The sequence below is a fragment of the Hippoglossus hippoglossus genome, chromosome 6, assembly GCF_009819705.1.
Source record: "Hippoglossus hippoglossus isolate fHipHip1 chromosome 6, fHipHip1.pri, whole genome shotgun sequence".
Taxonomy (NCBI): Eukaryota; Metazoa; Chordata; class Actinopteri; order Pleuronectiformes; family Pleuronectidae; genus Hippoglossus; species Hippoglossus hippoglossus.
This window is the reverse complement of record NC_047156.1, coordinates 4965567-4993145: the sequence shown is the minus strand read 5'-3', so window position 1 is coordinate 4993145 and position 27579 is coordinate 4965567. Positions and strand designations below refer to the sequence as shown.

The 27579-nt window shown below is 42.4% G+C and overlaps 1 protein-coding gene across 1 annotated transcript in view; it reads left to right on the top strand.

Annotated features, from left to right (window-relative positions):
* The window catches only part of ccnd2a (cyclin D2, a), a 146608-nt gene that overhangs the window by 65850 nt on the left and 53179 nt on the right, over positions 1 to 27579 (top strand). The window contains exon 3 of the mRNA XM_034589136.1: positions 18743 to 18796. Coding sequence (XP_034445027.1) covers positions 18767 to 18796 — 30 coding nt within the window. The 5' untranslated portion in view covers positions 18743 to 18766. The remainder of the gene's footprint in view (positions 1 to 18742; positions 18797 to 27579) is intronic.

Here is a 27579-nt window from a genome sequence, read left to right as displayed (position 1 = left end):
AAGAGAACTGTACTTTCTGCAGAACGATGATCAGAACAACGAGACTAAAACCTCCACGAGTGAGGATTGAAAACCTGTGTCTTCACTGCATTGATTAGGTGAGAGTGACAGCAGATAGAGGATCGACCGACAGACGGACTAGCTGCCCTGCCACCCACGCTGTTGACGTTGTCGTTCGGTGAAGTACAAACAGTAACGGCACTGACCGACCCGAGCACTCTTTGAACTCCAGATGAATTGCACGTCTATCAGCAGCTGTTCAGAATGACCTTACCCCACGAAAATCAATCAGCACAAACCTACTGTGGGGTAATTGTGCGGTAAAGATGGGGAAGTGTGTGTGTGTGTGTGTGTGTGTGTGTTTCTCTAGTTCCATGCACATATTTACGTGGCCGGTCCAATGTGTTATGTACCGTGAGCATAGACCTTTCAAGAAATACTTTTGATGGTTTTTTTTGTTGTCATATTGTCACAGCTCACCATCGTCATGCCGGCACTTTCAAAGCTGCTTTTTCCACTGACCCCAGTTCATCAGATTGGTTTACTGCACATAACGCAATGGAAAACTCTTCCGCAAAACCAACCCAACTCACACAAACGCCAAGTGTCAGTGTGTCCTTTTCAGTGGTTGAAAGGTGCCGTTGCACTTGTTAACCTTTCACTTTCGTGCACGTGGAAGCACGGGACACTAGACGACTGGGTGGTTTACAAAGCGTCAGGCGGAGAAAGTGTAGCACGCCACTTGTCTGCCAGGTAGCCACACCCATCTGGGCACTGGGCAGGACACACTGATTGACTGACTGGCTGCCTGGCTGGTTGGCGTTACTACCTCAGTTGGCAGAGCCACCGTTTCCAGCCTCACTAAATTTTTGGTGATTTTTTTTTTTTTCCTCTGTCATATTGTGTGTGTCTCTGTCTGCCTGTTGCCCCAGTGCATGCAAATGTGGGCCGAGGTATGCGTTGGTTATCTCCCTCTGGAAAAGCAGTGCCCTTGTTGCTTCATATAGCTCGGCTCTAGTGACCGGCCATTGATAAGGCTAATGTCTCCCGATAGCTACCAAGCTTTCAAGTCCCGTCACAAAACAGCCGGCTCCCTTTTATGTTGTTTTCCCAAGCCAAGGACAGACAGGCCTCCCGACAGGACCGAGCTGGCTAATCAGTAATCGCTAACTTGCTGAGCCCAGCAGTCCCCTTCAGATGGGCTGCTTTTTACCCCTTCTTCTTCATCATCGTCATCTTCATCTTTTGCTTCGTCTACTTCCTCCTCCTCCCTCTTTGACTCTCAATCCCTCTTTTTCTTCCTTTTCCTTTCAAGCTTTTGATGATAATACGTTTCTTCTGCATGGTGGGTAAAATGGATGGACCACGTTGTCAGTCTTTGCCTTTTCTTTGATTCTTTATGTCTTTCTTTCTTTCTCTAGTTGCTTCTCTATTCTCCCTGTCCTCTCCACCCCCTCCCGAGGTCAAAATTCTTCCTTTGCTCATCCTCGCCCTCTTCTTTCTAGCCCAACCGCAGAACAAATGCAGCCCCCCCCCCCTCCCTTAGTCTGCTAATGAATCAAGATACAGAGGGGGGGGATCAGGAGGTCTGGGGCCATAACTGTGCCACAGACACATGGCGCTATATTAAAACATTAGTACCACTATATGACTTTATTTAGGACTTGCCAAAGAAAATTGATTAGGTGGCAGGGATGGAACAAAAGAGGAATCATCCTCGGCCACCCTGACTGGGCTTTTCCTTTCAGAGCCAACAGCAGCAGTTCCTCTCGATCTGGCCACGTTTGGCCTCCAGTTCAAAAACCCACCCTCCCCTGCCTCTCTGGTCAGTCATACAGTCCGTATGGTCAATCCAGTCAGTGCATCGTTGACTAATTAGCTCATCACCTGCATCCATTTATGTGTCAGCATTTAGATTTATCTCCAGGTCAAATCAGGAAGCGTCCCTGTTTTAATCAGGAGCTGCAGTGGTCATCACTTTCAAAAGGGTGGTGTTGTTGCAGAGCTGTGGAGGCAGTCCTGTGTTTGTAGTCTCTAGTTGAAGTAGGAGCCGGGCAAAGGGTAGGAAGTTAGCATGATGCTGCTTCACAACAGTGCAAACATCACTTGTTTACAAAAGTGAAGGTTTGTTTTCAAGTCGAGTGTAAAGGATGTTTTAAGATTCATTTCCTTACGGTTATTGTCATATGATGCAATGTTCTGGTGCCTTAATTACACTGTTAATTCAAATACAAATGATATATTTAAATGTCCAGTCTCAAATGTCCATGGCACTGTGGTCGAGTTGTTCTAACTGTTATCACCTCATAGTTAGAAGGTTCTGGGTTTGAACCTGAAACCATGTTATGACCATAGTTTCCCATCACACCTCTGACTGTCTCTCGTCTGCAGGCACAATCGGTCACATTCAAAACTCAGACGGCACACTCCCTGTTCTCCTTCTATTTGTAATCCATTCGCAAATATTCCTCTCCTGGTGTCCTACCTGATCTTCCACCTCCCTGATGGCCCAGATTGTCTTTAATTTTGCTGGTGCTGGACCCTCTGGTCCACTCAAAGGGCCTAGCACCTGAGGTCAGTGAGCGGGCTATAGGATTAGCATGCACAAACTAGTTCCCCAGCTGGCCGAGATGCATTGTGGGTAGAGGAAATGACCTCAGTATTGAGGAACGTGTTATTGGTTCTGTCCAGGACATCCTTCATACAGTAATGTCCCCCGACAGAATGACTTGGAGATAAAGGTGGTGTTGCGGTCACACAGACAGGACAGTGTGCAGAGTGTCGAGCAGCTACAGCACTGCTGTTCACTGTCTCTCTGTTTGTGTCTGTGTCAGTGTTGGTCTCTTTATTTCACACACACACACACATATTGACACACATCTATATACAATAAAGAACACCCACTTTGAGTTGGTGGCAAAGATACAATCGGGTGTTAAATTTGTGACACCACATCGGTACAAATAGAGCGACTGTATGTGCAGCACAGTCGATACCGATTATTACCTTCGTTAAGGAAGTTGTGTTTTCATTGCTGTCCGTCTGTCAGCAGGATTGATCCAATACTACAGAACTGATTTCAATTCAATTCTGTGGAAAGGTGGAACAACATCCCCTCAGGTTTTGGCGCGGATCCAGATAAATGGTTTCAATGATCTTTCACTTTCTGTTTAATGGCAAGATAAGGCATCTGCAAAGGTATGCGCAGTCCGTTGATCATGAATGTTTGTGTTCCACCTTTTTTCCTGAGAAATTATTAGGTAAGCTGCTCATGTTATTCTTCAGCGATGTGTGACTCTGCTAATGATGCTCACGATCTGTGATGTCTGTTTTCTGTGAAATGTTTGACAGTTCTTTATGCTTGAATATTGATTGAAGCGACATCCAGCCTGTGATGAGGTAAAGCTTCGTTCTAAGGGGCCAGGATATTGAAAACAATCGGGAAAACTGCTTATCGTTTATAAAAAAATTCTAAATTACATGTAGATACCTGCGCCATGTCTTCATCCAACTGGATTTGAGCAAGTTAAAAAAAATAAAATAAGTGGAATGACTTGAAAGCTGTAGGTTGATGTGAAATCAATTATATTAAAGACCCATTTGTCAGATCTTTCTTCACCATACAAGCTTGTGTTTCAAACCCAAGAAAAAGAAACACATTAACAAAGTTTTTGTGTTATTACAACTGTTTTTCACGTACACCATGGTCTTCAGTAGGTTCTGTTCTTGTGGCCCCTCCGTTAGCTTTAGAGGGGGAACACATTCAGCCCTGCCATCATTGTCTGCCCCCTCCTCCTCCTCCTCCTCCTCCTCCTCTACTGGCTTCACCCCCGGGTAACCAGACCCAGATGGTACCTGGTACAGACACCAGCAGCTTATGTTTTGCCTTTTGTGAGTCAGATGCTGCAATCAGTAGCCAGGAAGTCCAGAAGTGAGGTGTGGGCCTTCATGAGGCCGTAGTGGGGTGAACTGAGGCCTGGAAGAGGAAAGACAGACGGGAGGACGGGAGGGGGCTCAGTGAAACAGTAGTTTAGTTTCTAGAAGTTTTTTTTATTTCACAACAATTTGATGAATTAGAATACGTATGGATTGTTACCCCCAATTTGGTGCAGACCCAAAGAAAGTAGAGTTAAACATGATTTTTATGGGGCGCTAGGCTATTTTTTTTAGCCACCGTATGATAACAAATAGAGGCTAGAAACAGGTAACTGCAACCAAAGGGTAGATAAGACAATTAAGATTCAGTGGGGACTCACCAGTTCAGAGAGTTCAATATTATTAGAACTATGTCCACACATACATGATGGATTTACTGCTGAGTTTGTCTTTGATAGAGGTATGTGCTCTAATGGGTGCAATCCTAGTTAGACACTGTGTGTGTGTGCGTGTGCGTGCGTGCGTGCGTGTGTGTGTGTGTGTGTGTGTTTATTTGTGTATAGATTAATGAAAATGAAAGACAAGGACATATATGTGGCGTTGTGTATATTGTATGTAGGTGGCAGACAGTCTCTGCATGAAGATGGATTGTGTCGGGCAGGAATGTCAGACAGACGCAGATTAAAGACAATAAAATGAAACCCCACTACGCCTCACCCTGTCTTCCCACCTGCCCTCCTGATATTAACTGTGGCCCCACCGGGACCCCACATTCCCAAAAACTGTTGAGTAAAGAAACACCTGGAATGGGCATGTTATCCATAAAATACATGTTAACACATGAGCAGCGGCTCGTGCTTTTAAAAAATTTAACACAGCTCTTTTATAGGCTCGCTGTACGGGGAAGGTTTCACTAATTCTTGACTCTACCGTCATATTCATCCGCGATGTCACGTCAAATAAAAGATGAATGGATGACTTATGCGTCAACCGTCGTGCTTTGAATCACAGGAACCGTTTCTAATGTTTTATTTTCCATTTGGAACTAGTCACACTCCTGGTTTCAGGCGCTGCATTCAGACTGATAAGTGTCCACGCACCTTTCCCTGCCGCGGTTGATGTGGAGCGGTCATGCCACTGCAAACACTGATGTGAAAGAGAGCCAACGGAAATAACACCAGCCGCCCGTCCTCTCCTCTCTCCACCCCAGCTGATAAGATTAGGCCACTGTGGCCTCTATCAACTCTGGTCCTAATTGTTCAGCACCCGTCTCGTACTTTTTGATAACAGATGGCTAATTTTTTAACACATATACGACTGAAGTTTGAGATGACACATTAGGGCTGGGCAATAAAATAATGTTGATTATTATTACAGTATAATTAAATAAGAGGCAGCAGATCAGCGACACAGCCTTCATGGGCTGCACACGTACCTAGTTTGGCCTTAAGCTGAGTTCTGACATGGTTGTAATTGTTGAGTTTTTAGTTTCTGTTTCAATGCAAATGTTCTTATAAATTCCTTTTACACAGAATCCCCGTCCATCATGCATTAACAATTCCAAATGACTTAAAATCAGGCCATAGCGAATAAATCATGCAGCAAATTTCCCCTCCTACTTTATTACAATTAAACCCCCAACATTTTAGTCTTTCACAGTCTGTAGGTTTCTTTTTTATGATAAGACTTCAATAATGATACGTTAGACTTTGCAGAACTGAAGCTTGTATTCGATGAATGGAAACAGAGGATCACGTCTTTTTTATTTAAGCCATAAACTTAAAGGAAAATGAGGGTTTTACCCCTAAAGGTGCAGAAAGTGAAAACATGAGTTCTAACCAGGACATGAAAGTATGATCAGTAATTCAAAGTCTGTGAACAGGTGAAAGAAACTGAAGCTGCTGTTCAAATCACATGCTCTCGTTCTTAAGGTGTAAAGCTGTGGGAATTTTCTTTGTGTTTAGAAAAGACAGAAGTGTTTTCACTTGACTAAATGAATCTTGATTCAGTGTGTTTGAAGTTTCCAACTCTCACACGTTTAATCCTTATATTCAAATGTTCTCTCTGCCACGTTCTGCACATAATAATCTGTGTGTTTCCTATAACCCCCGGGTTCTGAGTCAGTTTTTCCTGTTTTGAATTTGATAATTTTCACATTGTCACACCTCCACATGGTCCACACCCTCATCTGCCACAGGTTTCTGATTGAAAACGTCCTAAACTTTGCTCTGTGCTATTGTTCAGTTGGCTGGTTGTTCTGCGGTTAACACACAGCTGGCACACACACACACACACACACACAATAAGAGGGTGGGCTGTGTGAGCAGAATGTGACAATTATCTATTTAAGATGACAACCTTGTTATGTTATTGATAAGCAATTGCAAAGCTCACATTTTACATAAAACCTCCCCACACATCATTATCATTAAACCATTTAAACCACCCTCTAAAATCACAGAAAATATGATTCCAGAAATGTAAAGTGCTCCATCCCGTGTCTGTGGCGTAAGTGTGACTGATGGCCGAGCAGCTGTTTCCTGGGGGCTGCACCGCTGCTGATGCCCCGGTTGTCGCTGGTGGCTGTGCTGCACTTCTCCCTGTCCAGCTGCTCCTGTAATGTGCACAGACATCCACCGCCCCATAGAGGGCGATAGTCAGGCCGGCGGGGCTGCTATACACTGCTTCAGAGCCTATTCTGCTGAAGCTGTACAATCCAGGACATACAGTGGATTTACACACATATATACAGCGCTTGCTCAAGATCAGCAACTCTCTAATGTCTTCACATTACTTTAGAGCTCAGTTTATCTGTATCTGTATAAGATATTGCTTCATTTTATTGATTTATTGAGCAAGAGCAAAGTATCAGTGTCTTTAGATTGTGTAAAAAGTAAAAGAGAAAGTAGATCATTTAATCAATATAATGAAAATGGAGCAAAAGGACTTCACTTGAATAACCAGATACTAATGATGCCTACACTACAAACTTCAGGACTTTTATAACACATCCCCACGTAGTCCTATATTGTGTACATAGGTCTTAGAGTCTTAGGGTCTTGAGGCTCCGCTCATGATGCAGCAGAAAAGCGTCCAGCATGCTGAGTCAAAACGAAAGCTCTCAGCTGTTCTAGAACCTGCAGCTCGCCGCTCGCCACACCTCACCTTTAGTTACACATCCTCCAAAGACACATCCTGTTTGCTGCCGATCAGAGGCCATCTCTGCACCATTGTGTCCTCTTGCCTTCATTTGAGAGGTTTTAGCAGGAAGTTGTCTTTAGTGTCATAGCAAAACTGAAAGCAATGAAGTCGAAGTTTTAAATCTTATCAGCATGGAGGATGATAAGGTGTGAATACTTTTACTTTTACTTTAATTGCACGATTATTATCTTTTCCATGCAGGAAAGCTAAAAATCCGCCATGTGCATTTGAAAAGAGTGAGGGACTCTACCTTTTAGATGGTTAGTTAATATATTGTATCTGGATCAGGGTTCACCAAAGGTAGAGTTAGTCGTCTGACACACTGGCTTCTGTTAATCAGTGATACCGCCTTTTCTCTTTCATGTACACTACATTGCCCGTTAACACTGGTGACACAGATTTCAAAGAATTTTTCCATCATTCCAAACATGGCAATTATCAACCAATCACATGTGAATCAGTCCGGAATGTCTTGCAGGCACGAGGAGGTGACAGAGGAATTAGCCATGATCAGAGAAACACTTGGAGAATGCTGCTGCTGCTGCTCGCTTGCCAGTGAGTTGATCACAAACAAACTGCCTTGCCGAGTCAGTCGATCATTAAAGCAACAGTATTCTACACTCTGACGCTCATATAGCAATAAATAAAGCTATCGTACGTTATCAGTCTGCGTCTGGGACCTTGTGTTTGCATGCTGCAACACCGCTTTGCTTAGTATATACTCTCGTATTCAATCATGGGAAACTGGATTCCCGAGAACCCACTTCTAATCTGTTTCCCGTTTTCCCTTGGAAATTTAAAACCAATAAACCAAATTTGCTAATACGTACGAAACATATCAGATATCCCTATTCTCTTCTGAAATACGTAATTCCTTTTACACCTAAATTAACACATATGTAGGTTTTTTAAAAGTGAGCATCACTCCAGTAGATGAGTTTGCAATAGATGGGCCACACATTCCAGTTATTCCTCCCAGAGACAACAGACGAATACAGCAGCAGTCAGTTGCCCTACAGGTTACAGACGCCCATGATTTCTGTTATGCATAAGACTGAGAACATCGCATAGTGTCACATAATGATGTTCTCAGTTTCACTCACTTAACACCATAGGGTTTTTTACTGGTATGAAAACAACCCTACATGGATGCACGTCTCTTTTGTATAATGTGCACGTTCTGTGACTGAATCATTCAGAGTCCAGGCATGGCTGTTAAAATAATTTTCTCATGAATCGTCGTGCCTCAGATCTTAACGGCCTTCAGTGAACCAGAGATTGAAGCAACACTATGTAACATTTCCCTGAGTAACAAGTTGAAAATGATTGGGCTCCGGGTCCGAGCAGTTTCTGAGCGTTTGTCATTTCCAGATCGTAAAGTCCATCAATCGCTGAACCGAAGCTGTGACTAACTGAACAAAAACACCACCGAATGTTGAATATTCATCATGATCCCTGCATTCCTGAAGGATTTCTGCTCTGAGAAAAAACACTAAACAGTTTTTTAAAAGATTCCTCACTAAGTATTGCAGACGAACACTGTTATTAACTGACAGTTTACTCTTGAACCTGCTGTGCCTTGTGTTTTTTTGTAGTTTAAGCAGATGACCACTACTCAGGTACACGTCTTTCTCCTAATTACAAATTTTTGTGCCATCAAAATGGTTCTGAAGATGTTGTTTTAGGGTAAAATTGTTGGGGCACGAGTCTCAGATTGTATTTAAAGAAAGAAACAGTTATTTTTGTGTGTTTGCATGTGTGTTCGTACATGTGTGACCATCATCACCTCCCCGCCTTTTATATCAGCCATCTCCTTCACGATAGGCTGATTCTGTGGATTTACAGCTGAGACCGTTCCCAAAAGAGACCGTGAGTCCCAGGTGTTTCAGACAACATCATCCTCTCTCACTCTTATTTGCGTACACAGATGTTTAAGCTTCCACCTTCTGTATACATCCTGCAGTTCTGCAAAATCCCCCAAGTGTCATTCTAAACCCTACAAACCTGATATTTCGCTCAAGAGTGCATTGAGTGCATTTTTTGCATATGTCGATCTTTGCTTTTGCGCAGAGGAGATTTAAGTTATTTTGCCTTGTTATATATCTGTGTGTGTGTGTGTGTGTGTGTGTGTGTGTGTGTGTGTGTGTGTGAGGCCATTGGAGGTTATGAATGAGGTACAGCTGCATGGCCCACTGTCAGTATGGACAGCTGATGAATGAAGTGGAAATTATTAAAATAAACTGTCGGGTGACGCGGCAACATTGGTTCAGCAGGTCCCGTATCTTCCTCACACATCTGGCCTCACAAAGACACACACCCTGTCAACGCGATAAACACACACATATTCAAGACGCGAGGGAGGCCACCAAGTTTGTTCTTGCATTTAAAAGGAACAGCACAAGATTATTAAAGTGATGTTTTTGCAAGGTCATTTGAAACGAGCTTTGACAAAGACAGAAAGGAGAACAAGACCGAGACCACAGACAGATATGTGAGCATTAAAGAAGAGTGGTGATATGGACAGATGGACAGGGACAGGGAGGTTAGAGAGAGAGAGAGAGAGAGAGAGAGAGCGAGAGAGAGAGAGAGAGAGACAGGCCTGGTGATGGATAGACAGATGGATAGAGAGAGGAAGAAGAAGGGCAGCGATAAGGACAAAGACATCAGTCACGTTTAGGGGCTTTTCCCTCCCTCCCCCCCCCTCCACCCCCCCTCTGCGAGTGGACCTTGATCCAAGCCACACAGACTCTACTGTGTCATGGTGTGTGTGGCCCTGTGTCTGTGTGGGCCTGCGAGTGGTGACTGGACAAACCATGACTCGGCAGAAATAGAGCCACATTGGAAAGAATGGAGCACGGCCTCATTGTTGAAGGAGGTTTCTTCAGCCTCGCATTAGCGACCATTCAGAACACAATAGATCCCGGAGTCCTTTCACATCACAGGGCTGGAGATTTCTTCCTTTGCAGTAGTTTTTTGTATAAAAGTATCACCGCACTACTTTAAAGTCACTTTGAATAACTTGTGGCTGTTACAACTCGTATGCTAATTCACGATAAACTTCACATAGACGAGTCACGAGATGTCAGAGGTTCAGCGGATTGGTCCGGCCAGTTATAAATGATGTCAGTTGTGCAACAAATCTTATCTAAAGTTTGCTAAGAAAAACTAACATTAGCCAAAAAGTTTCTGACTGAGAGAGGTTGTAGTGCGCCAACAAAATGCTGCCAAATACAGTAAATTGCACCCGAGAACAAGTGGTTAAAAAAACTAAACAACACTCCCTCAACAGTCCCTGATTGGTTGAACCCTTTCTCATGAAATGAAACTTACTTTCTGTCAGTGAACTTTATCAACAAACTACAATATTTCAAACATGATCTGTAAGTAAATACAGAGCAAATAAAGTATGTCAGGAGAAGGAGGCTTTGACAAATCAACAGATCTGCATGTTCTCAACACATACACACACTCAAACCTGTACATGTGTGTGTAATTCACATGCATGTATGTGCTTCCTCGCATCCCTCCGTGCATGTGTGTGTGTGTGTGTGTCAAACACTTGCACTTGCAGTTCCTGTTTGGGGAGGTCCACTGGTCCTGGCAAACAGTGTCTGGTCTTATCTCTTGTGTTTTATGTTCCTAGCGAGCCGGGGGCACAAGCAGCCCTTTGTGGCCAAGAGGTGGCTGGTCTCGCTCCAGACCGACCCATGCAGCTGTTCACCACTGTTGGACATATCGATGTGTGTGTGTGTGTCTTTGTGTGTGTGTATATGTGCGTGGGTGCATGTGTATATGTGTGCCTGTATGCATGTACTGTACAGAGTTTGCTCAGATTACTAAGACATGTCGGTTACTGAATGGAAATGACATGGCCATTTTTTCTGCAATTAGTAACGCAATCCATTGTATTACAAAAAAATATATAACCTAACCTGAATACTTTCGCATTACTTCAAATCAAACACTGAAAATATATCAACGCATATATCAGATAAATGGACGAAACACAAAATTCCACTAATGTGTAGTTTCCCCTTCAATGTAAATAAAATGCATATTTGTTGTGAATTCTATGTTATTTATTAAACCAAGCCATCGCTACTATTATCAACCACATTGCTGTGGCAGATGCAAATGAGCTACTGAACACTGCTGTGAAAAATGGTTGAAGCGAAGTTCAAGTGAAAAAGCAAAACCAGTCCCACATGTTTCTGCAATGTTAGATAGAAACATACGCCCATTTATGTTGTTGTTACTTATGATAACAGAGAGGATTTTAAACGCTCTATTCTGCAATGTAAAGGGCGCATGTTAGCAGGGTTGTCAAGCAATACATCCACTAGAGGGCAGCGCAGAGTCGAGACTTTAAACAACAATAAACGTGGCAAAGGAAGAAGTGTCTTTGTCCCTGTGGACGGGCAAAGTATCGTAAAGACACCTGTAGTTTCTCACCTACTATTAAAGTTCCACCATTGTTGAATTTTCTTCCTTGTGTCTTATGGTCGTCTCGCTGGAATTATTGGTTACACTGCCCCCCCCCCATGATTTCCTGTGGTACTGCTCTGTTTCCTCTGTTTCGCTCAAACATTTGTAACTTGATGTCACATGTGTAACTTCGTACAGAGGCCCCGTCCACTTTTGTGTACGTATCTAACGTTAAGTATAGATGATCTTCTTTCCGACTTGAACTTGAAGTCCGACTTTATTTCTTTGCACGTTGACTCTCCTGCGTTGCACATTTTTGAAGTTGAATTTTTGAAGGGGTGATATATTGCCAGGAGTTGAAGGCTTTTCTAGAGGAGCTGCTACTATTCAAACTTTCCACCATTCCTTTTTCCCCCTCGCCACAAATTGAAGAACTTGTCTGAGTAACCCCATGTGTCAGATGTGGTTTGACAGTTAATATCCTTGGTTATCATAAAACAGTTTCCTAATTTCTAAACGGCCATTTTCCGAAGATCTAAATACGATCACGTAATCCTCGACTGTGTAACTATAATTATTACTCATCTGAATTTAAACACACGGAGGAGCCGAGGGTCCGGTAGGTCTGCATGTCCGAACCCCGGCCCGATATGTCATCAACCCGTGGGTCTCTTTCACTCCTTCTCCCTCTCTCCCTCTCAATCACCTGAACCTTGGTGACACCCCCGATCCCCTCAGTGGAGGTTCACTGCTCGGTAACACAAAGTATATTGTGTGTGTGACCCATTAAGAACTTCTAAAAGGAGCCATCGGCGAAGCCAGCACAAAGCCACGTGCTGTGTTGGCAATTGAGTGTGGAAAGGGCAAGAATGTGGCCCCAGACTCAGCTTCCGTTTATTCAGTGTGTAAAAGACGGAGAAAGCGAGAGAGACAGAGGAATATGAGGCATGCTTTTGGGCATGAAAGATATTTTAGGACTGAAAATTAATCTGATCAGAGAATATATTGTCTGTTAAACATTCACTATACAACACTAAATGCATGTCGGCTCTACTCCTCGGCTGGCAGATGTATTTTAAGTAAAGTTCATTATGTTAATATATCAATGTCGCTAATGTGGGCAGTTGTAACGAAGGTAAAAAGATCTAGGTTGTGTAGTTGACATAGTTCTAGGTCACAGTGCAACTTATTTAAAATATACCAACAATATTTATTGCAAGCGGAGGAGCAGCTTAGAGCTCAAACGGTGGCTGGAGAGGGTTAAGGTCCCATCCATGTTTTGGCAAACACCACATTGCACTTGAATTTATTTACTTCGGTTACTTCATAAATGCAATACTGTTTTGAATTTGACTCAGAAGAGCGATGTTGCATCACATACTTTCCCACACCTTCCCCATGAGTCATCTTTCAAAAACTTTATGCAACTCATATTAATTAGGGTGACTGTATCACCATTAATACCTTAATGAAAGTGTGAGAAAGTGGTGGGCTTTAGGGATATGACGATATAATCCACTGAACAAAACAGAACAGAGATTTTGCAACATTTCCCTTCAATATCTCTGAAAAGCGCTCAAAAGCAGATCCTGAATAATCACACTGATCTTAAAGTTAAAGCTTCTGCTTGAGACATATTTTCATGACAGTCAACGGTCAATAACAAAGTGATGGTCATGAAGTTCTTTGTGTTGCAATTTTTGTCTATCATTAGTCTTCAAGAAAGCCAGATTTCAAAGGTATAGAGTTAGACGATAGCAGGACAATTTTAGGCTACAACACTGCAATGAAGGAACAACCAACAACATGGTATCGTAGTCCCTCATCTACTTTAGTGTTGTTAGAAATGCACAAGCTCCAGCTCCAGTGATCAAGGTAAAAGATTTGAAATAGTCTTACTGTTGCTGCTGTCGTTGCTGTAATATCTACTTTACATCAAGTTAAACTAGAATTACATCCTTGCAGTTGGTTGTACCTCCGCCAAAACTTCAAGTTGAATTTAAATCTGTCCAAACTCACACTCACATATACAGATATTCAGTAAAGATTTAATAAAAGAGTATTAATTAGAGGTCAGAGTGTATTTTGTCCTGAGTTATAAGAAGGGGAGGGAGGGAGGGTGGACAGACGCACAACAAATGCAGAGGTATAAAAATATTTCCTGGTTCTGATGTATCCACTTTAAAAGACTAATTAGATAGTTTTCTGACCTGAATAATATTTATTAACTTATTGCTCAAACTAGGGCAAAAATGCATTCCTTGAATTTTAGCCGGCAGTAAAAGTTTTATTGAGCTTCATGTGCACTGCATAAAACGTCATGTCCGACAGATTGCTCCCTAAAAGAGACACTGCATTAAGAGAAATAACAAAAGGAAAGACGAGTTTTCTCTGGTAACCTTCTTTGGCTTGGAATCCTCTACCGTTAGAGGTGTGCCGGTGCCTGCTGCCAAAACCGTGACAGCTGGGAGTTGAATAGAGAAAAGAAGAAGGCCCGTAAAGTCGTAGGGAAACATGAAACAGACTTTGCAACTGGCTGTCCCGTAAGGTACGTCCACTTACTTTGACAGGCATTGATTGAAGGTCTGTTGGGTTGTAGCATAAAGCTGATAATGGCTTGTGGGTTTAACAAAAAAAAAAAAGACAACACACAAAAGAGAATAAAAAATTTGGCACACATTCTACAACCTGAAACGGAACAGATCAAGAAAAGGGGAATGAACGTTGTCAGTTCCACATTCAGAGAAGGCCGGTAAAAAAAGGGTGTTCCAAACGTCTAATATCATCAGATCACTAAGCTGTGTATTTGGAAAACATTTTCAAAAATGTATTTTAAACGCCAAAAGATGTTCTTAATTGTTTTGCATCTGCAGAAGGTAAGAACGGCGGCTAAAGCAAAGACAAGTCCAAGACAGAAGATCTAGAATATCAGGAGAAAAACAGGGTTTCAGTGGATCTGGAAAAGTCTAAAATAATCTTCATTTTGGGTAGAGATTTAAGAAGTCTTAAATATGTTAAAATATAACCTTATAGGTCTTAAATATGTTTAGGTAGAGTCTGTTTGGGCTGTAATCAGTTCAGTTTTCTAGATGAAAGATTCCCGACATGAAAAAGGCATCTGCCAGCCAATCAGGGGCGGGCAGGACAAGCAGATTCTAGGTTTCACCTTTCATTGATTATGGTTTTTCAAGGGTCTTAAATTCAAGTTGTTGAAACCTGAAGAAACCCTAAAAAATAGATGCAACAGGGTAGAAAACCCCTAATACCAGGTCTGGGGCTTCCACTGCAAGTCACTCATGGCCCTTTACCTCCCCCCCCAACATAAGGTCAGACTGATAGTGTGAAGATATTTGTTTCTGTGACCAACCTAGATCTCCTCATACAATCAGTCTCCTCCAGCCTCAGGGCGAAACGACGCCAATATCACAACCCACTGACCTCGAATGTCAAGTTTGTCACATTCGGTGTCATAAAATATATGAGTGTTCAAGTCTTTGCAGAGATGCAGTGTTTGTTTATAATGACAAAAATAATGAACTGGGTCACTTTGAATCTCTTCTGTACTGCATCAGTCAGGATTAAATAAGTCTGACTACTTTCTCCTCCTTTCTTTATTTATTGACTGACAATTAATCATGTCAGGTCCTTTGTCCACTTGTCTCCTTGTCACTACGGCGTTGTTTCAACAAGACACATAAGTCATACACGGTCAACAAAAACACCTATTTGAGATTCTTTGACTTGTGAAAACACGTTGCTTCCACAACTGTCACAACCATCCATCCGTCTTGTTCCCTCACATTTGAAATGCATATTCTGAATCGACCTCTCACCTCCTCGGCCGTGGCACTTCCTCTCTCCGCTGGTGTCCCACCCCGGGGGGGAGGGGATAGCCGGGTCACAGGGGTCAGCAGGTTGAGCTGTCAGCACAGGTTTCATGTCTTAAGTGGAGCCTGTGAGGAATCGGGGCGGAATGCACAGACACTGCAGGACTCGGTGTGGGGTCACAGCACATCAGATTTATTGCTATTATCACCGTGAACTCCATGTTCTTTTTACTCCATCACTTCTTCACCTCCCTCTGTCTCCCCGGGCGCTCTCCCATTCTGTTTCCATGTGACACTATTGCTCTCTGCATCATCGGACCCATCCATACAGCTCCTCTTCCATTCAGGTTAATTTACGGATTGTAAACACAATAGTGCCATTGTTTGTTTTAGCGATTTAATTTAAAACATGAGTATTCTCCGTCAGTCTTAAATCAGCAATGGATTCATGAATGAATTTAATTCACTATAATTAATGCTGACTATTTATTCCACTATGCCACAGACCCTACATAAACTTTCAAAACACATGAGTGAGTCTGATTGTGTGTAACATGTGTGACATTTCCCTTCATTACTATAGACATGGACCCTGTAGTTTTAGAGTCAATCCCACATCCACCACCCCAGCAACATAAATACTAATTACTGTGTGATTGCTGAAAATAGTCTACAACAAAATGCTACCACTTACACCTTCGTGTTTGTGTCTGCTAGAACTTCATTGCTCTGCTATTTAGAAAATTACTAGTTTGACTTTAAAATAATGTAATTGTCACTTCTTCTTAATTGTGATAAGATTATGTTATCAGAAGGAAGATTGTTTTCTTTGTCCTGAGCACCACATACAGGTCACAGACAGAAAACTGCACGCATTGATGCATGTCAACACTAACTTGCAAAAACAGGGCAGGAATCCATTGCTTTGTCCTTTTCTGAACCTGCAGCTTCTCTCCTTCCGCTCACTCTCCTCTCACCTGTCTTTTCTTCTTGGCAAACTATCCGTCGTCATTGTCTCGCTCTTGTCTTTGATGATGTGAAACAACTCTGTTAACATTGTATGATTGTGTGTTTTCATGCATTTATACCTCTGTGTGTGTTTGTGTCTGTGTGTGTCCTGACCTGTGTGGGAACATCTGTCTGCTCGTGGGGCAAACACAGAGGGCAAATTCTTAACAGGCCTCAGAAAACCAGCTCCACAATGGGGAGCAGGGAGAACACTGTGGTCTGCCAATCAACTGAATTTTGTTTTCAATTAACCCGGGGTTGAAAAGATAAATGAACCACCTTGAACAAATCCTGAGGAGACCAAAGAGTTGATTGAAAGTTACTTGCAGTCTTTACCTGGGTGGCGAGAGGACGGGCTGTTTGCTCAGGCTTTGGACTGACTCACTAATCAAAGTGTGTGTCAGAATGGAGAGATTAGGGAGCCAGAATGGGTCTGAGACTCTACCTGCACCCTTGTCTCTTTGTTGTCACCCACCTGGATGAGCTGTTAGCGTTGCGTAACGCCCCAAACAGTCGAGCACTCGCCAGAGAAACTTTCTAATACCCTGATAAAATGCAGCTGTTTTTATCTCCTGCTTCGGGACTGAGGAGGCCCAGAAAAGGCTCTTTAAAGCACTAATGAGTGTGGCATTGTTCAGAGCGGGAGATTCCCCTTCCACTGAAGCGTTCGGCTGCTCCCGGTGTGGCCCGTCCCAGCAGCTGCTGTCATCTCAGGACAAGACGCAGACCTCAAAGCTGGTAGAACGCTCTGAGCAAACTCCTGCGCAGACATACAGGGAAACAGAGAGAGAGGGAAATAGAAAAAGGGGAAGTTGCAAGTTGTGATGATTTGTCATTCATTCGCTGAAACGATCCGACTGGTTTGCATTCGGTTCCAATGCAAACATTATAGTCGAGTTGTGCTCCACTGAATTACGTTTCCTGGTAGGGCTGTGCTATGGCTGTTGATGCAGAGGCAGGTAACTGATGTGCTCCGACAGTAGCTCAGGTTTCAAAGACAAGGTCGGATAATGGAAGACGTTTAAAAAGCCATCTCAGACAATGCAGGATCTTAAGTCCTGGATGTCTTCCTCATCATTCATCTGATCCCATTTCCTGACTTCTAAAGATTGAGGGATCTACTGTAATTCAAACCTCTCTCCCTTTCACATGCTTTGTATTCCCACTCTAGTCACTTTGTGTGAAAAAAAAAAAGGGAATATGTGTTTTGACAACTTCACATCTCGCTGGCTTTCATGCTACAACTTCCTCGCCTCCCCCCCCTGCTCCATCACCCCTTTGCTCCTCTCCCACTCCTTGTGGTCGCTCGGAGTGAATTCAACCTTGTCCTGCCGTTAAATGAAGTTCTGCGGGAGGGAGGGAGGGAGGGAGAGCAGGAGGGAGGGGGTGAGGCTTTACCTTTTCGGAAGTGAAGCTAGCTCTCTGACCCGTCGTGGTGAAAGGACCCTTGGGCTTCGCTGCGTCCCTCACATAAGATGAGCTCTATGGGGGTGGGGGGGGGGAAGCAGGAGATTACACCTGATTACACCTGATAGGAAGGAGACTTAGCATAAAGTCCATTGGCTCCTTTGTGGAATAATCCGCTCCTCCCATCCAAGTCATTGTGATGAGTGATAAGGCCTCGAGTGTGTATGAGCGGAGAACGGAAATAGCAGAGTAGTTTTTTAATGCAGCTTCTGTCCTGATGTTCCATTTACTTTCATGTGACTGGTTCTAAACCTGCCTGTTTGGAAAGGGCTGTTTTTTTTATGTGTCGGATGTTGAGTGCAGAGCTTTTTATGAAAAGTTTTTGCTGCAGAGTGAAATTTGTGAAAACTTTGTGTTCATCCTACCTGGTTTATCCATGATGACGGTTTTATAGTTGATATTTTAAAAAAATGAAACTAAATTAGCTTCATCACTGTTCATGTCTGTGGTTTATATAAGTTTGAATGATGTGTTATTTTTTTTCATACATTGCATCTTGGCTATTTTAGAAGTTTGTTAGGCAATCCACACAATCTTCAGACCCACGACCACAACTTTTCAAAGTAAAAGCTCCATATTTCGGCTAGATAGAGATTATCACAGCAACAAAATGAACGCTGTGCTTTAACTTTGAAGACAACGTGCTAATGTGGAAGTGATTCTATAAAGGATGTTGCCATGACGGAGATCAGCACCCACAACTCCCATGAATGTCATTTTGATATAGGGGAAATACAAATAATCAGATTATCAAAAGCTGCTGTGGTTTATCTGAGGATGTTCAACTTGCATGAAATAAACAATTACTAAAACTATTCAGAATGTGTAAGAGCTTATTTAAGTGTCAGTAATAGGAATTTACCTTAAATCATTTGTCCTGTTCTCACAGCTCACTGGACATCTTTCATCCAATGTCTCATTTGTCTCATGTCTCCTAGGAGCCGGATCCCGGCAGTGGGGTAATGCTCAGGAGCCTCAGAAGGTGTTCTCAGGTAAGAGGGATTACTACATTTGTTTTTTTCACTGTGATCACGTGGGCTGCTGATTCATGTGAGCAGGTATTCATCTGAGCTGGGCTTCAACTTGCTGGTTTCTCAAGCCACACTAGCTTGTGTTAACATAGCTTGAATGCGTCGCTGGATGTGTGTGAACAGACACGAGTCAAGCTGTGTGTATCTTGTTCTTGTCTGTTGAAGCTGAAGTCTGAAGCCCATTTCTGCCAGTGAAAGAAAAAGAGAAATGCTAAATCAAAACTATGAGATTGAAAAGTCAATCATAATTATGAGAGTAAGTAAGTTGCATAGTAGAAAGTAAGTAGTAAGATAATTATGAGATTAAAAAAGTCAATATTATGATAAAGTAAGTCATTGTTGACATACTAAGTTGATATTTGGAGATATTAGGTTGTTATTTTTAAATATTAAGTCGTTATTTTGAGACACTAGTTGTTATTCTGAGATACTAAATCATTATTTTGAGATACTAAGTCTTTATTTGGGGAAACTAAATCGTTATTTTGAGTGAGTAAGTCATTACTCTGAGTCTTTCAAGATCGTCATAACAACTTACAGGACCTGTGGCAGAAATGGGCTTAAGGATGATACATTACAGTAGATAAATTAATCATATTTTGGGGGAAATGCCTCCAGATGAAGCTGTCGTTCTCTGTCAGTGTAGATTACCTCTGTGAACACCCCCCCTCTATAGATGCCACCACCTCTGTTAACAATAGATCATAGCACTGCTGGGCTTGTAGTTTTGTTTTGATTGGAACCAGTCTTGCTGGCTTGTCTGTCTCATGTAGGAGCCTGAAAAAGCTTTTCTTCTGCCTGCTTCAAGTCGTCTTCTGTCAAAGAGAAAAAAAAAAACTTCATGAGGGAGTAGTGGAAATTGTTGCTCATTGCTCTCTTAAGTGATCTTACTTTAGAAATGAAACCTAATGTTGCTGGGATTACACTGCCTGCAGTTGTGCTGGTGTTGACGTTTGCTGCACCGTGGTGTTTTTAGTTTCTGGACCGGTGTCATCTCGGTCAGGTTTACCCAGTTCATGCTGTGCTCCACTGACATACTGTGCATCTGCTCTCAGGCCATCTGCAGGTGTATGGTTTCCTGATAGAGGGAAATAAAAGTAGCTTTCAGTTCAGGTAAAGGTCAGCACATAATCTATTACTGACCTTGTTACTGTCATTTTCAGTATCACAGTGATATGATACCACGACTGTGTCTTTCTCTGCCGTTGAAACCCCACAAGCATGGATTCCTGTAAACGTTAGCTCTAGGTGGTTTCTCTATCGCTATCTTCTTGTGCACAATGACTGATTTACTTTTTAAATTGCTAATCAAAACTTATTTTGCACTCACAAGGTGCATTAGAATAGTCTTACATTGTGCTTTTTAACAGACATGAGGTTAAAGGAAAGGACCTTGACTTGTTGATATACTGTTGTACTCCTTTTGCAAGACCTGTTTTTGATTTGATTAAGATTTTAAAAAAGATATGCTGCTATGCCACATATGATGATGATCTTTAATATGTATTATAACATTTAAATAAAATGTGTAAGTCAACATAAATGGGACAACTCTATTAAAATAATCTTTTAAAAACAGTAAACAGAACAGAGTTAATTTTGCAATTGAAATAAAAACAATACGCATTCATTCATCATTTATTTAGCAACTATTATCAACTCTCCACTCTCAGTGCAGACACGATGGTAGATTATACCCTTAAGCACACCAGCATCACAACGCAACTGTGTGTGAAGAAGAGAAAGTACAAGTGAACGACTAATGTCCGAGAGAGGAAACGTGACAGATACTATATGATGTAACACACGTAACACGACTCCAGTATTATTATATGTAATTTTCCGAAATGCAATAATTTTAATTTAATTAATCACACACTTCGACCAACTTTGGTTAAGGCTTTAACAACTGGCACTGGATACATTTTGGATACTCTGGGTACATGTTATTTACTACCTAGGTGTAACTCTAAAGGGTTTTTAATACGCTTTCAATTGGCTGGTGTTATTCCATGTTGACTTAAACTACTGCAACTGTATTTGTATTACAAGATTGTAGCATTTCTTTTTGAAATTGTGGAGCCCTGTATTAGTTAAGAGAGTTGGGCATTTGGGGTGGGGGCATCTCTGGATCTTCTTTGGACTGGTTCTCCTTGTACATTTTCTCAGTTCCAGTTCATAATTGTGCCTCATCAACTGAATCGCTGACTTGCGGTGTTCCCCAGGCTTTTGTCCTTGGTCCGATGCTGTTTGCATTGTACTTGCTTCCTCTTGGGCAGATGTTGAGTATTTTTAAACAGTATTTCCCACCATTGTTGCGCAGACATCGATCTGTTTCTATCAGGTGAGAAATATTGCTAAACTCAGGCCCATTGTGTCCATAGATAGCTGAGATGGAGATGATTAAACATGTGTTCATTTCCCCCAGGCTAAATTACTTCTAGTTCTATTTTCAACTGTCAAGATTAAAGGTCTTGGGGCATAAACGATCACAACCTATTCTCAAACTGAAAATTAAAGGTGCTATATTTACATACATAGTAGGTAAATAGTAGATAGTAGATGTTTAAATACAGTGTTGGTTGTGTTTCTTAAGAAGTAAAAAAGGTTTAAATTATTCCGCAAGGGAGTTTGATAAACCAGTTCACCTTTCATTATCTGGCATGTAGATTAGAAAACATATCGTCGTCACTCGTTTCACACTGTATCTCTACAAACGTTTTCTCAACGCTAATTGGCCACAGGCTGTGAAATACATATGCATACAGTGTATTCCAGTGTGAAAGAGCATTCCTGGGTCAAGTGGCTGCTCTAAGGGTGACTCGACACTTTTGACATGTGGTTGACCGTTCAGCGGCAGCAGCAGCAGCAGCACAACACTTGTGTTCACAACGTTTGCCTGTTGGGATTAGCACTGTGCAGCTGCCCTGCTCCTCACAGCTGACCTAACATGGGTCTATTAAGACAGAGGTGGAGCTCAGTGGATCTTTTGCCTTGCACCACTTTCCAGTCATACAGTGGTTGTCACACACATTCACGCATATTCATTCACAAACAAGGCGCTGACTCATTTTTTACTGGTTGTTGCAAACCTGTAACAGAGTGTTTCCTGCTGTGTAAGAAGTCAGTTCTACACATGCAGTAATTTGCTCCTTATACATACTGTAACTAATTGAAATGCTCAGTAGAAAGTTCACCTTCAACAAGTGCTAAATAATAAACATTAGTTGTAAACAGGGCGGCTGCAGTAGTCTGTGTTATTGGTGATACACATTTATTACATAACCATCAGCTCCAGTAATTATTTCACTATAACTATAATGAGAATTTAGTATAGACATAAAACCCATTTGGTCCATTTTCATGCATCAGTGGTAGCAGCCACAAACATGAAATAAATAAACTGCGCTGCATGAAATACCATCAATACTTAATAAACAATTTTTTATGATCCCTGCTGTAATGTGTGTGTGTGTGTGTGTGTGTGTGTGTGTGTGTGTGTGTGTGTGTGTGTGTGTGTGTGTGTGTGTGTGTGTGTGTGTGTGTGTGTGTGTGTGTGTGTGTGTGTGGATATTAAGGCAAACCATATTTTCAAATGCCTGGTGTAATCAATAACAGTGTTTTTGTCCGTTTTATTAGTGTGTTAATCCCTGGTGGTGAAAATAAGATGATCTATCACTGATGAATTGTGTCAGTTGCATAACTGGTTTGGACTCAGATCACGATTAAGATGTAAAGTGTGTATATTTTGAATCTTATCATATATGTATTAGAGATTAAACGTGATGATTACTTGAGTACGAGCTTCCTCTTCTAGGTTAGGCCCTTGTTTTTCTTCATGTTCATGTTCTAGGGCCAAACAGAGGAAACATCTGCTTTACTGCTGTTCTAACTGCTCCAGATCTACACACACACACACACGCACGCACGCACGCACGCACGCACGCGCGCACACGCGCGCACACACACACACACACACACACACACACACACACACACACACACACAGGCAGTCCTAGTGGTTGCTCCTGCCAAAGGAAGAGTGTTCCTACACAAAGCACACACATGCATTGATACTTACACACACAGACACACAGACACACCAACGCACTCACAGATGCAGCCTGCGTCTTCCTCTCATCCTCATCCTGTAACAACCACTGTGCAGTTTGTCCTCCAACCCACCGTCTCCGCTGTCAGGACCTGCTCTAACAGCTGCTCTGCATGCAAATCCATCAGTCTGGTTTTCTGTCTGTGTTTTCGTCCATTTCACAATGTGAATCATTTCAACATTTTTACTAAAATCAGACTTTTTAGACAATTTTCTTCAACTTCTTGAAGAGGTACATGGTTACACACAGGGAAGAAACAGCAATAAGCAATAGTTGTTGGTTAGTACAATAAATAAATGTGACTCAGAATTAAAAAAGCTTTTAATTTAACGAGTGTACAATGATGAAGCAAACACAGAAAGTAAATACACTTATTACTTAAAAGAAGTTACTTAGAATACTTTGAACAGTGTTTTGAAAAGATAGTGATACAAATTTGCACAGTTATCTGTGTGGTATTGTCTTTTTCATAAATAAAAATGTAAAAACGTCATATTCAAGGATTTTAGGTAAAATATGAGTTGCATGATGTATATTTTTTTTACTTCCTGCTCATTGAGATGTATAGTGTATGTCACACATGTGTTTGACCGTGTTTGTATGGAACTGTCCTCCAGTATAGGTCACAGGTCGTCTGTGCAAGCACCTCATTACCACTCATAGTTACGTTTTATTGTTGGGCGACCTCTACCAGTCGTATAAATTATGACAGGAGCAAAGGAGGAAGTCAGGTGACTTGGTATAAAGAACAGACGTCCACATTAGCGTGAGGTTTGTGTGAATGGACGGGATAAAAAAAACTAAATCAATACTTATTTTCTTTTATCCGTGGATGTTTGACATTAACCACGAGGTCTTACGGTTTTTATAACATAATGCTAGCTACGCCTTTGCTACTGAGAGACCACTGTTGTTACTCACACTGCCACCAGAGGTCCTTGTTAGCTCGTTGTGGGTCACTGGCATTTGCAGAAACGACCAAAGCTGTTATTTTTCTTGACAGGAGGGTATTTACTAAATGTGTTTAGATGGACAGAGGTTCTAAAGAATCAAACGATCCTCAGAGATTAAGGCCACAGTGCTGGGAGGCCATAACAACGACTGTTTGTTGGCGCGGCTGTGGCTCCGACTCGACCGTCACTGAGACACAGAAATAGCCCTTGTGTGGGCCCTTTCAAAACTGTAGAATAATAACCCTCGTCACCCAAAAGGGAAAAGGCAAGGTCTGTCCTTCCCAGAGATTATGGTGGGAAGAATCGATGACTTCCTCCATCTTTTTCCCTCAGGGGACAGAGGGACAAAGTCTCGCTGGTATTAATAGTAGTCCTGTGATAAGCCGGGCCAGTATACGCTGCCTTGTGGTGTCACAGCCTTTCGTCTGGTTGTGAGAACCTCTTGTTTTAGTATCAAAGGGCTCTTATAGAATATACATTTCTGAGCCTTTCCTGTTTTTGTTCAGCCCCTCGTGCTTCACTGTACATCACAACATTTTTACAGTACAATAGGGAGCACTCGAGTGTCCCATCAATAGACACTTGACACTGCGTCTTTGATCGTTTTTTTTGTCTTCGGCTCTCTGTCGGGGCTGCGATGCCGCCCGCTGCCCCAGAGCTGTGTGAGCAGTGGAGCCTTGTGTCGTAAAAAATACTTGGAGCAAAGGTGATATGCTTCTGTCATTGACACAGCCGTTAGCCTGAATGGCAGGTTGTATGTTTGCCTGAGGGCCTGATGAACCATTTACCCCAACACATTGGTCACAAAAGGAGCTGTGAATACAGGCGCTCTGCTTTTTCGATTAGCTCATTGTTTGTTAAAGCACAGGAAACATCATGTCACACTTTCAGTTTATAGTCATAGGAAAAAAAAAGAGTTATGCTGGGAGAAAGTTGATAAGAAAACATGAAAAAAAGAAACAATAGTGTTGTTAAATTTACGTTTTCGTTCCTTGACTTCTCAAAGAGTTATTTTTTTTTTCATTCTCAACTGGTTTGATGTCCTCTATGCCCCAAATAGGTTCTCTGAAAAGAGAGCATGGGAAAAATAGCTGTCATTGTGGAAACTGCTGGGAAAAGGCTGCGTTCTCATTGGTAGCAGTGCAGGGCATTGTGGGATGTGAGGGAGCTGAGAAAGACTGTTTTTCTTCTTCTGAGAAAGAGGAAACATGGAAACATTGACACAAAAAGCACCGAGATTAGACCCGTCCAAGCAGAACTAACTTACTGCAGTTTATGCTCTGTTGGCTTCGCTTCAGTCAGAGATGGGAAGATGAGAAGTGGATGGTCAGTGATCGTGGCAGCGAGTGTGACGAGGTGGGCAGGGTCGCCGCTCTTGTTTTACAGTCGTCTGCTCCAGCCGATTTAAAATCCCCTGCCGGCACGAGCAGTGGCGGCTGCATACCGACATACCAGCCTGATGGTCGACCGGGACCATTAGCGAGGCCCAAGTGGTGGAGCCCACCCAGGGCTGCCGACCCTCTCCTGCCCAGCTTCTACCTTCCTGCCCAGCCCTGGCTCTGGATCAGAGGCAGGCCGCACGTCGGGGGACAGGACTAATGATGGCCCAAGCCATGCCATCCCTTTCAAGACCCAACCCAAGAGTCCAATTTTGGCTAATGCTATTTCCTGCAGATAAGATGCAAACAGGCTCCTTTTACTTCTTTTTCCCCATCAGACGTTTGGGAGGTGAGGGAAGGGTGAGCGGTGGCGAAATACGTGATTGAGTCCATGCTCTGTTTCATCATCAGCTGGTTGGGTGTTGCTGAGCTTTACTAGCAGCCACCGTGCCTGCTGTCACATGTGACTGATTTAAAAAATGTCAGAGAAGTGAAAGATGAAGTAGAGACAGAACGATTTGAAGTTCGTATTTATCCATATCGAACCACTTTGCCCGCCATCACTCCCAAAGTGGCTTAATCACGGCTGTGTTACACGATTATTTTACTCACCCAAGACCTTCTAAATCGTTTCCAGCTTAAAGGGAGATCTTGTAAGATATTCATGCTGCACGTAACTTGGTCTCCTGTTTTGCCACCGTTGTCACAAATTGTCTTACTTTGAGACTTAAGATTAGAAACTTTGCTGCTGCAAACATTTCTATTGGTTGACGCTGTTACTGGAAAATACACCCAGAAACAAATTAATCCCTGGATTTCAATGTTCTTTGATCATAGAGAGGAGGAATTTTTAGAATCTTAAATCTGAATCATGTGCCTCGCATAACTGTGACGAGAACACAAGGGAGAACCTTATTACTAACTTCACAACAAATTTGTTTAGATAAGTCGGTTAAACTAACATCACCCATGTAAGTGAGATCATCTGTCAGTCATCGGATACGCCACTGATACAACCCCGTGTTTTCAAAGGAACTCGTGTAATCCATCGGGCATCACTCAAAAACAAGACAGACGACATATCTGAACTTGTCAGGGCAGCCCTCAGTGAAACAACTCCCACTATATATCAAGTTATCAGGACCGTGTGGTCGATTGTGTAGAACATTTTACCAGAGCAGCTAGGATTAGTTTTAGAAGTTGTGCAGTGGCATCCAGCAATTTACCGTGTTAGCCAGTAGAATGTACGCAAGTGCACCTTTCAGATGAAATACTCTGTTGTCCATCCTTCCTTCCATCCATCCATCCTTCCATTATCTTTACTGCTGATCCTTTTAGGGTCACGGCGGGGAGGAGGCAGTCCCAGCGAACATTGGGTGAGAGGCGGGTTAAAACGCCCTAGGTTGCCTGTCCATCACAAGGGCGACAGACAATAACAGACAACCATTCTTCAGCTTCGGAAACATTACGCTCAGATTCTTTTCTTCCTCTTCTTTATTTTGGCAGTCTAGATTCTTGCACCTTTATTGTATGATGCGCATTGAACTTCCAGGCGTTGGCGAGTTACTAGCCGTGAACGTTATTGTTTTTTTTACATCTTGGGAACAAAGTGCAACAGGGATATATTTATTTATTTATTTATTTATTTTTCTCTTATTGTGCAAGATGAACATGAACATTGGTTCCCAGTACGTTTGTGATGAGTCACCAAAAATAAACAGACCTTTTCTAGCAGGTTAACGCACGTTTACAAAAACCTGTGCACAACCCCAATCTGCAGGTCTCTGCAGAAACAAGGAGAACATGCAAATTCAACACAACAGAGCTGTTAATCAGATTAAACAAATACTTTGGTCACGTTTTTTTTGTGATTTCGTTTTACAGTTAATGATGCATAGAAGACTTCCCGTAGTTGTAATTTCTGAGAATTACAGTAACATCTGAGCTCAGAGAAGAAAATCCCACCTCGTCATTTTCTGGCATTTAATAAGTTGCATCTTCAGTCTGTACACTGTGGTCACACGCCCACACCATCACAGCACAGTGCATTGTTTTGGTGTCGAGCTGCAGTCAGCCACCATGGGCCAAAAGCCGTACGTGCATGTGTGATGTGTGCACCAGGGGAAAAAATTAGCTGGTATGTACCGAAAAATATGCATGAAATCCACGTCATCAAACATAGCAGCTGCTTTGTGACTGTGGCATTTTGTGTCCCCTCTCCGCCTGCCTCGCTCTCCGCGTTCGAGGACACCGGTGTCGTCAGAGGGGGATGTGTGATGGCAGGCAGGGTCTGAGCCGGG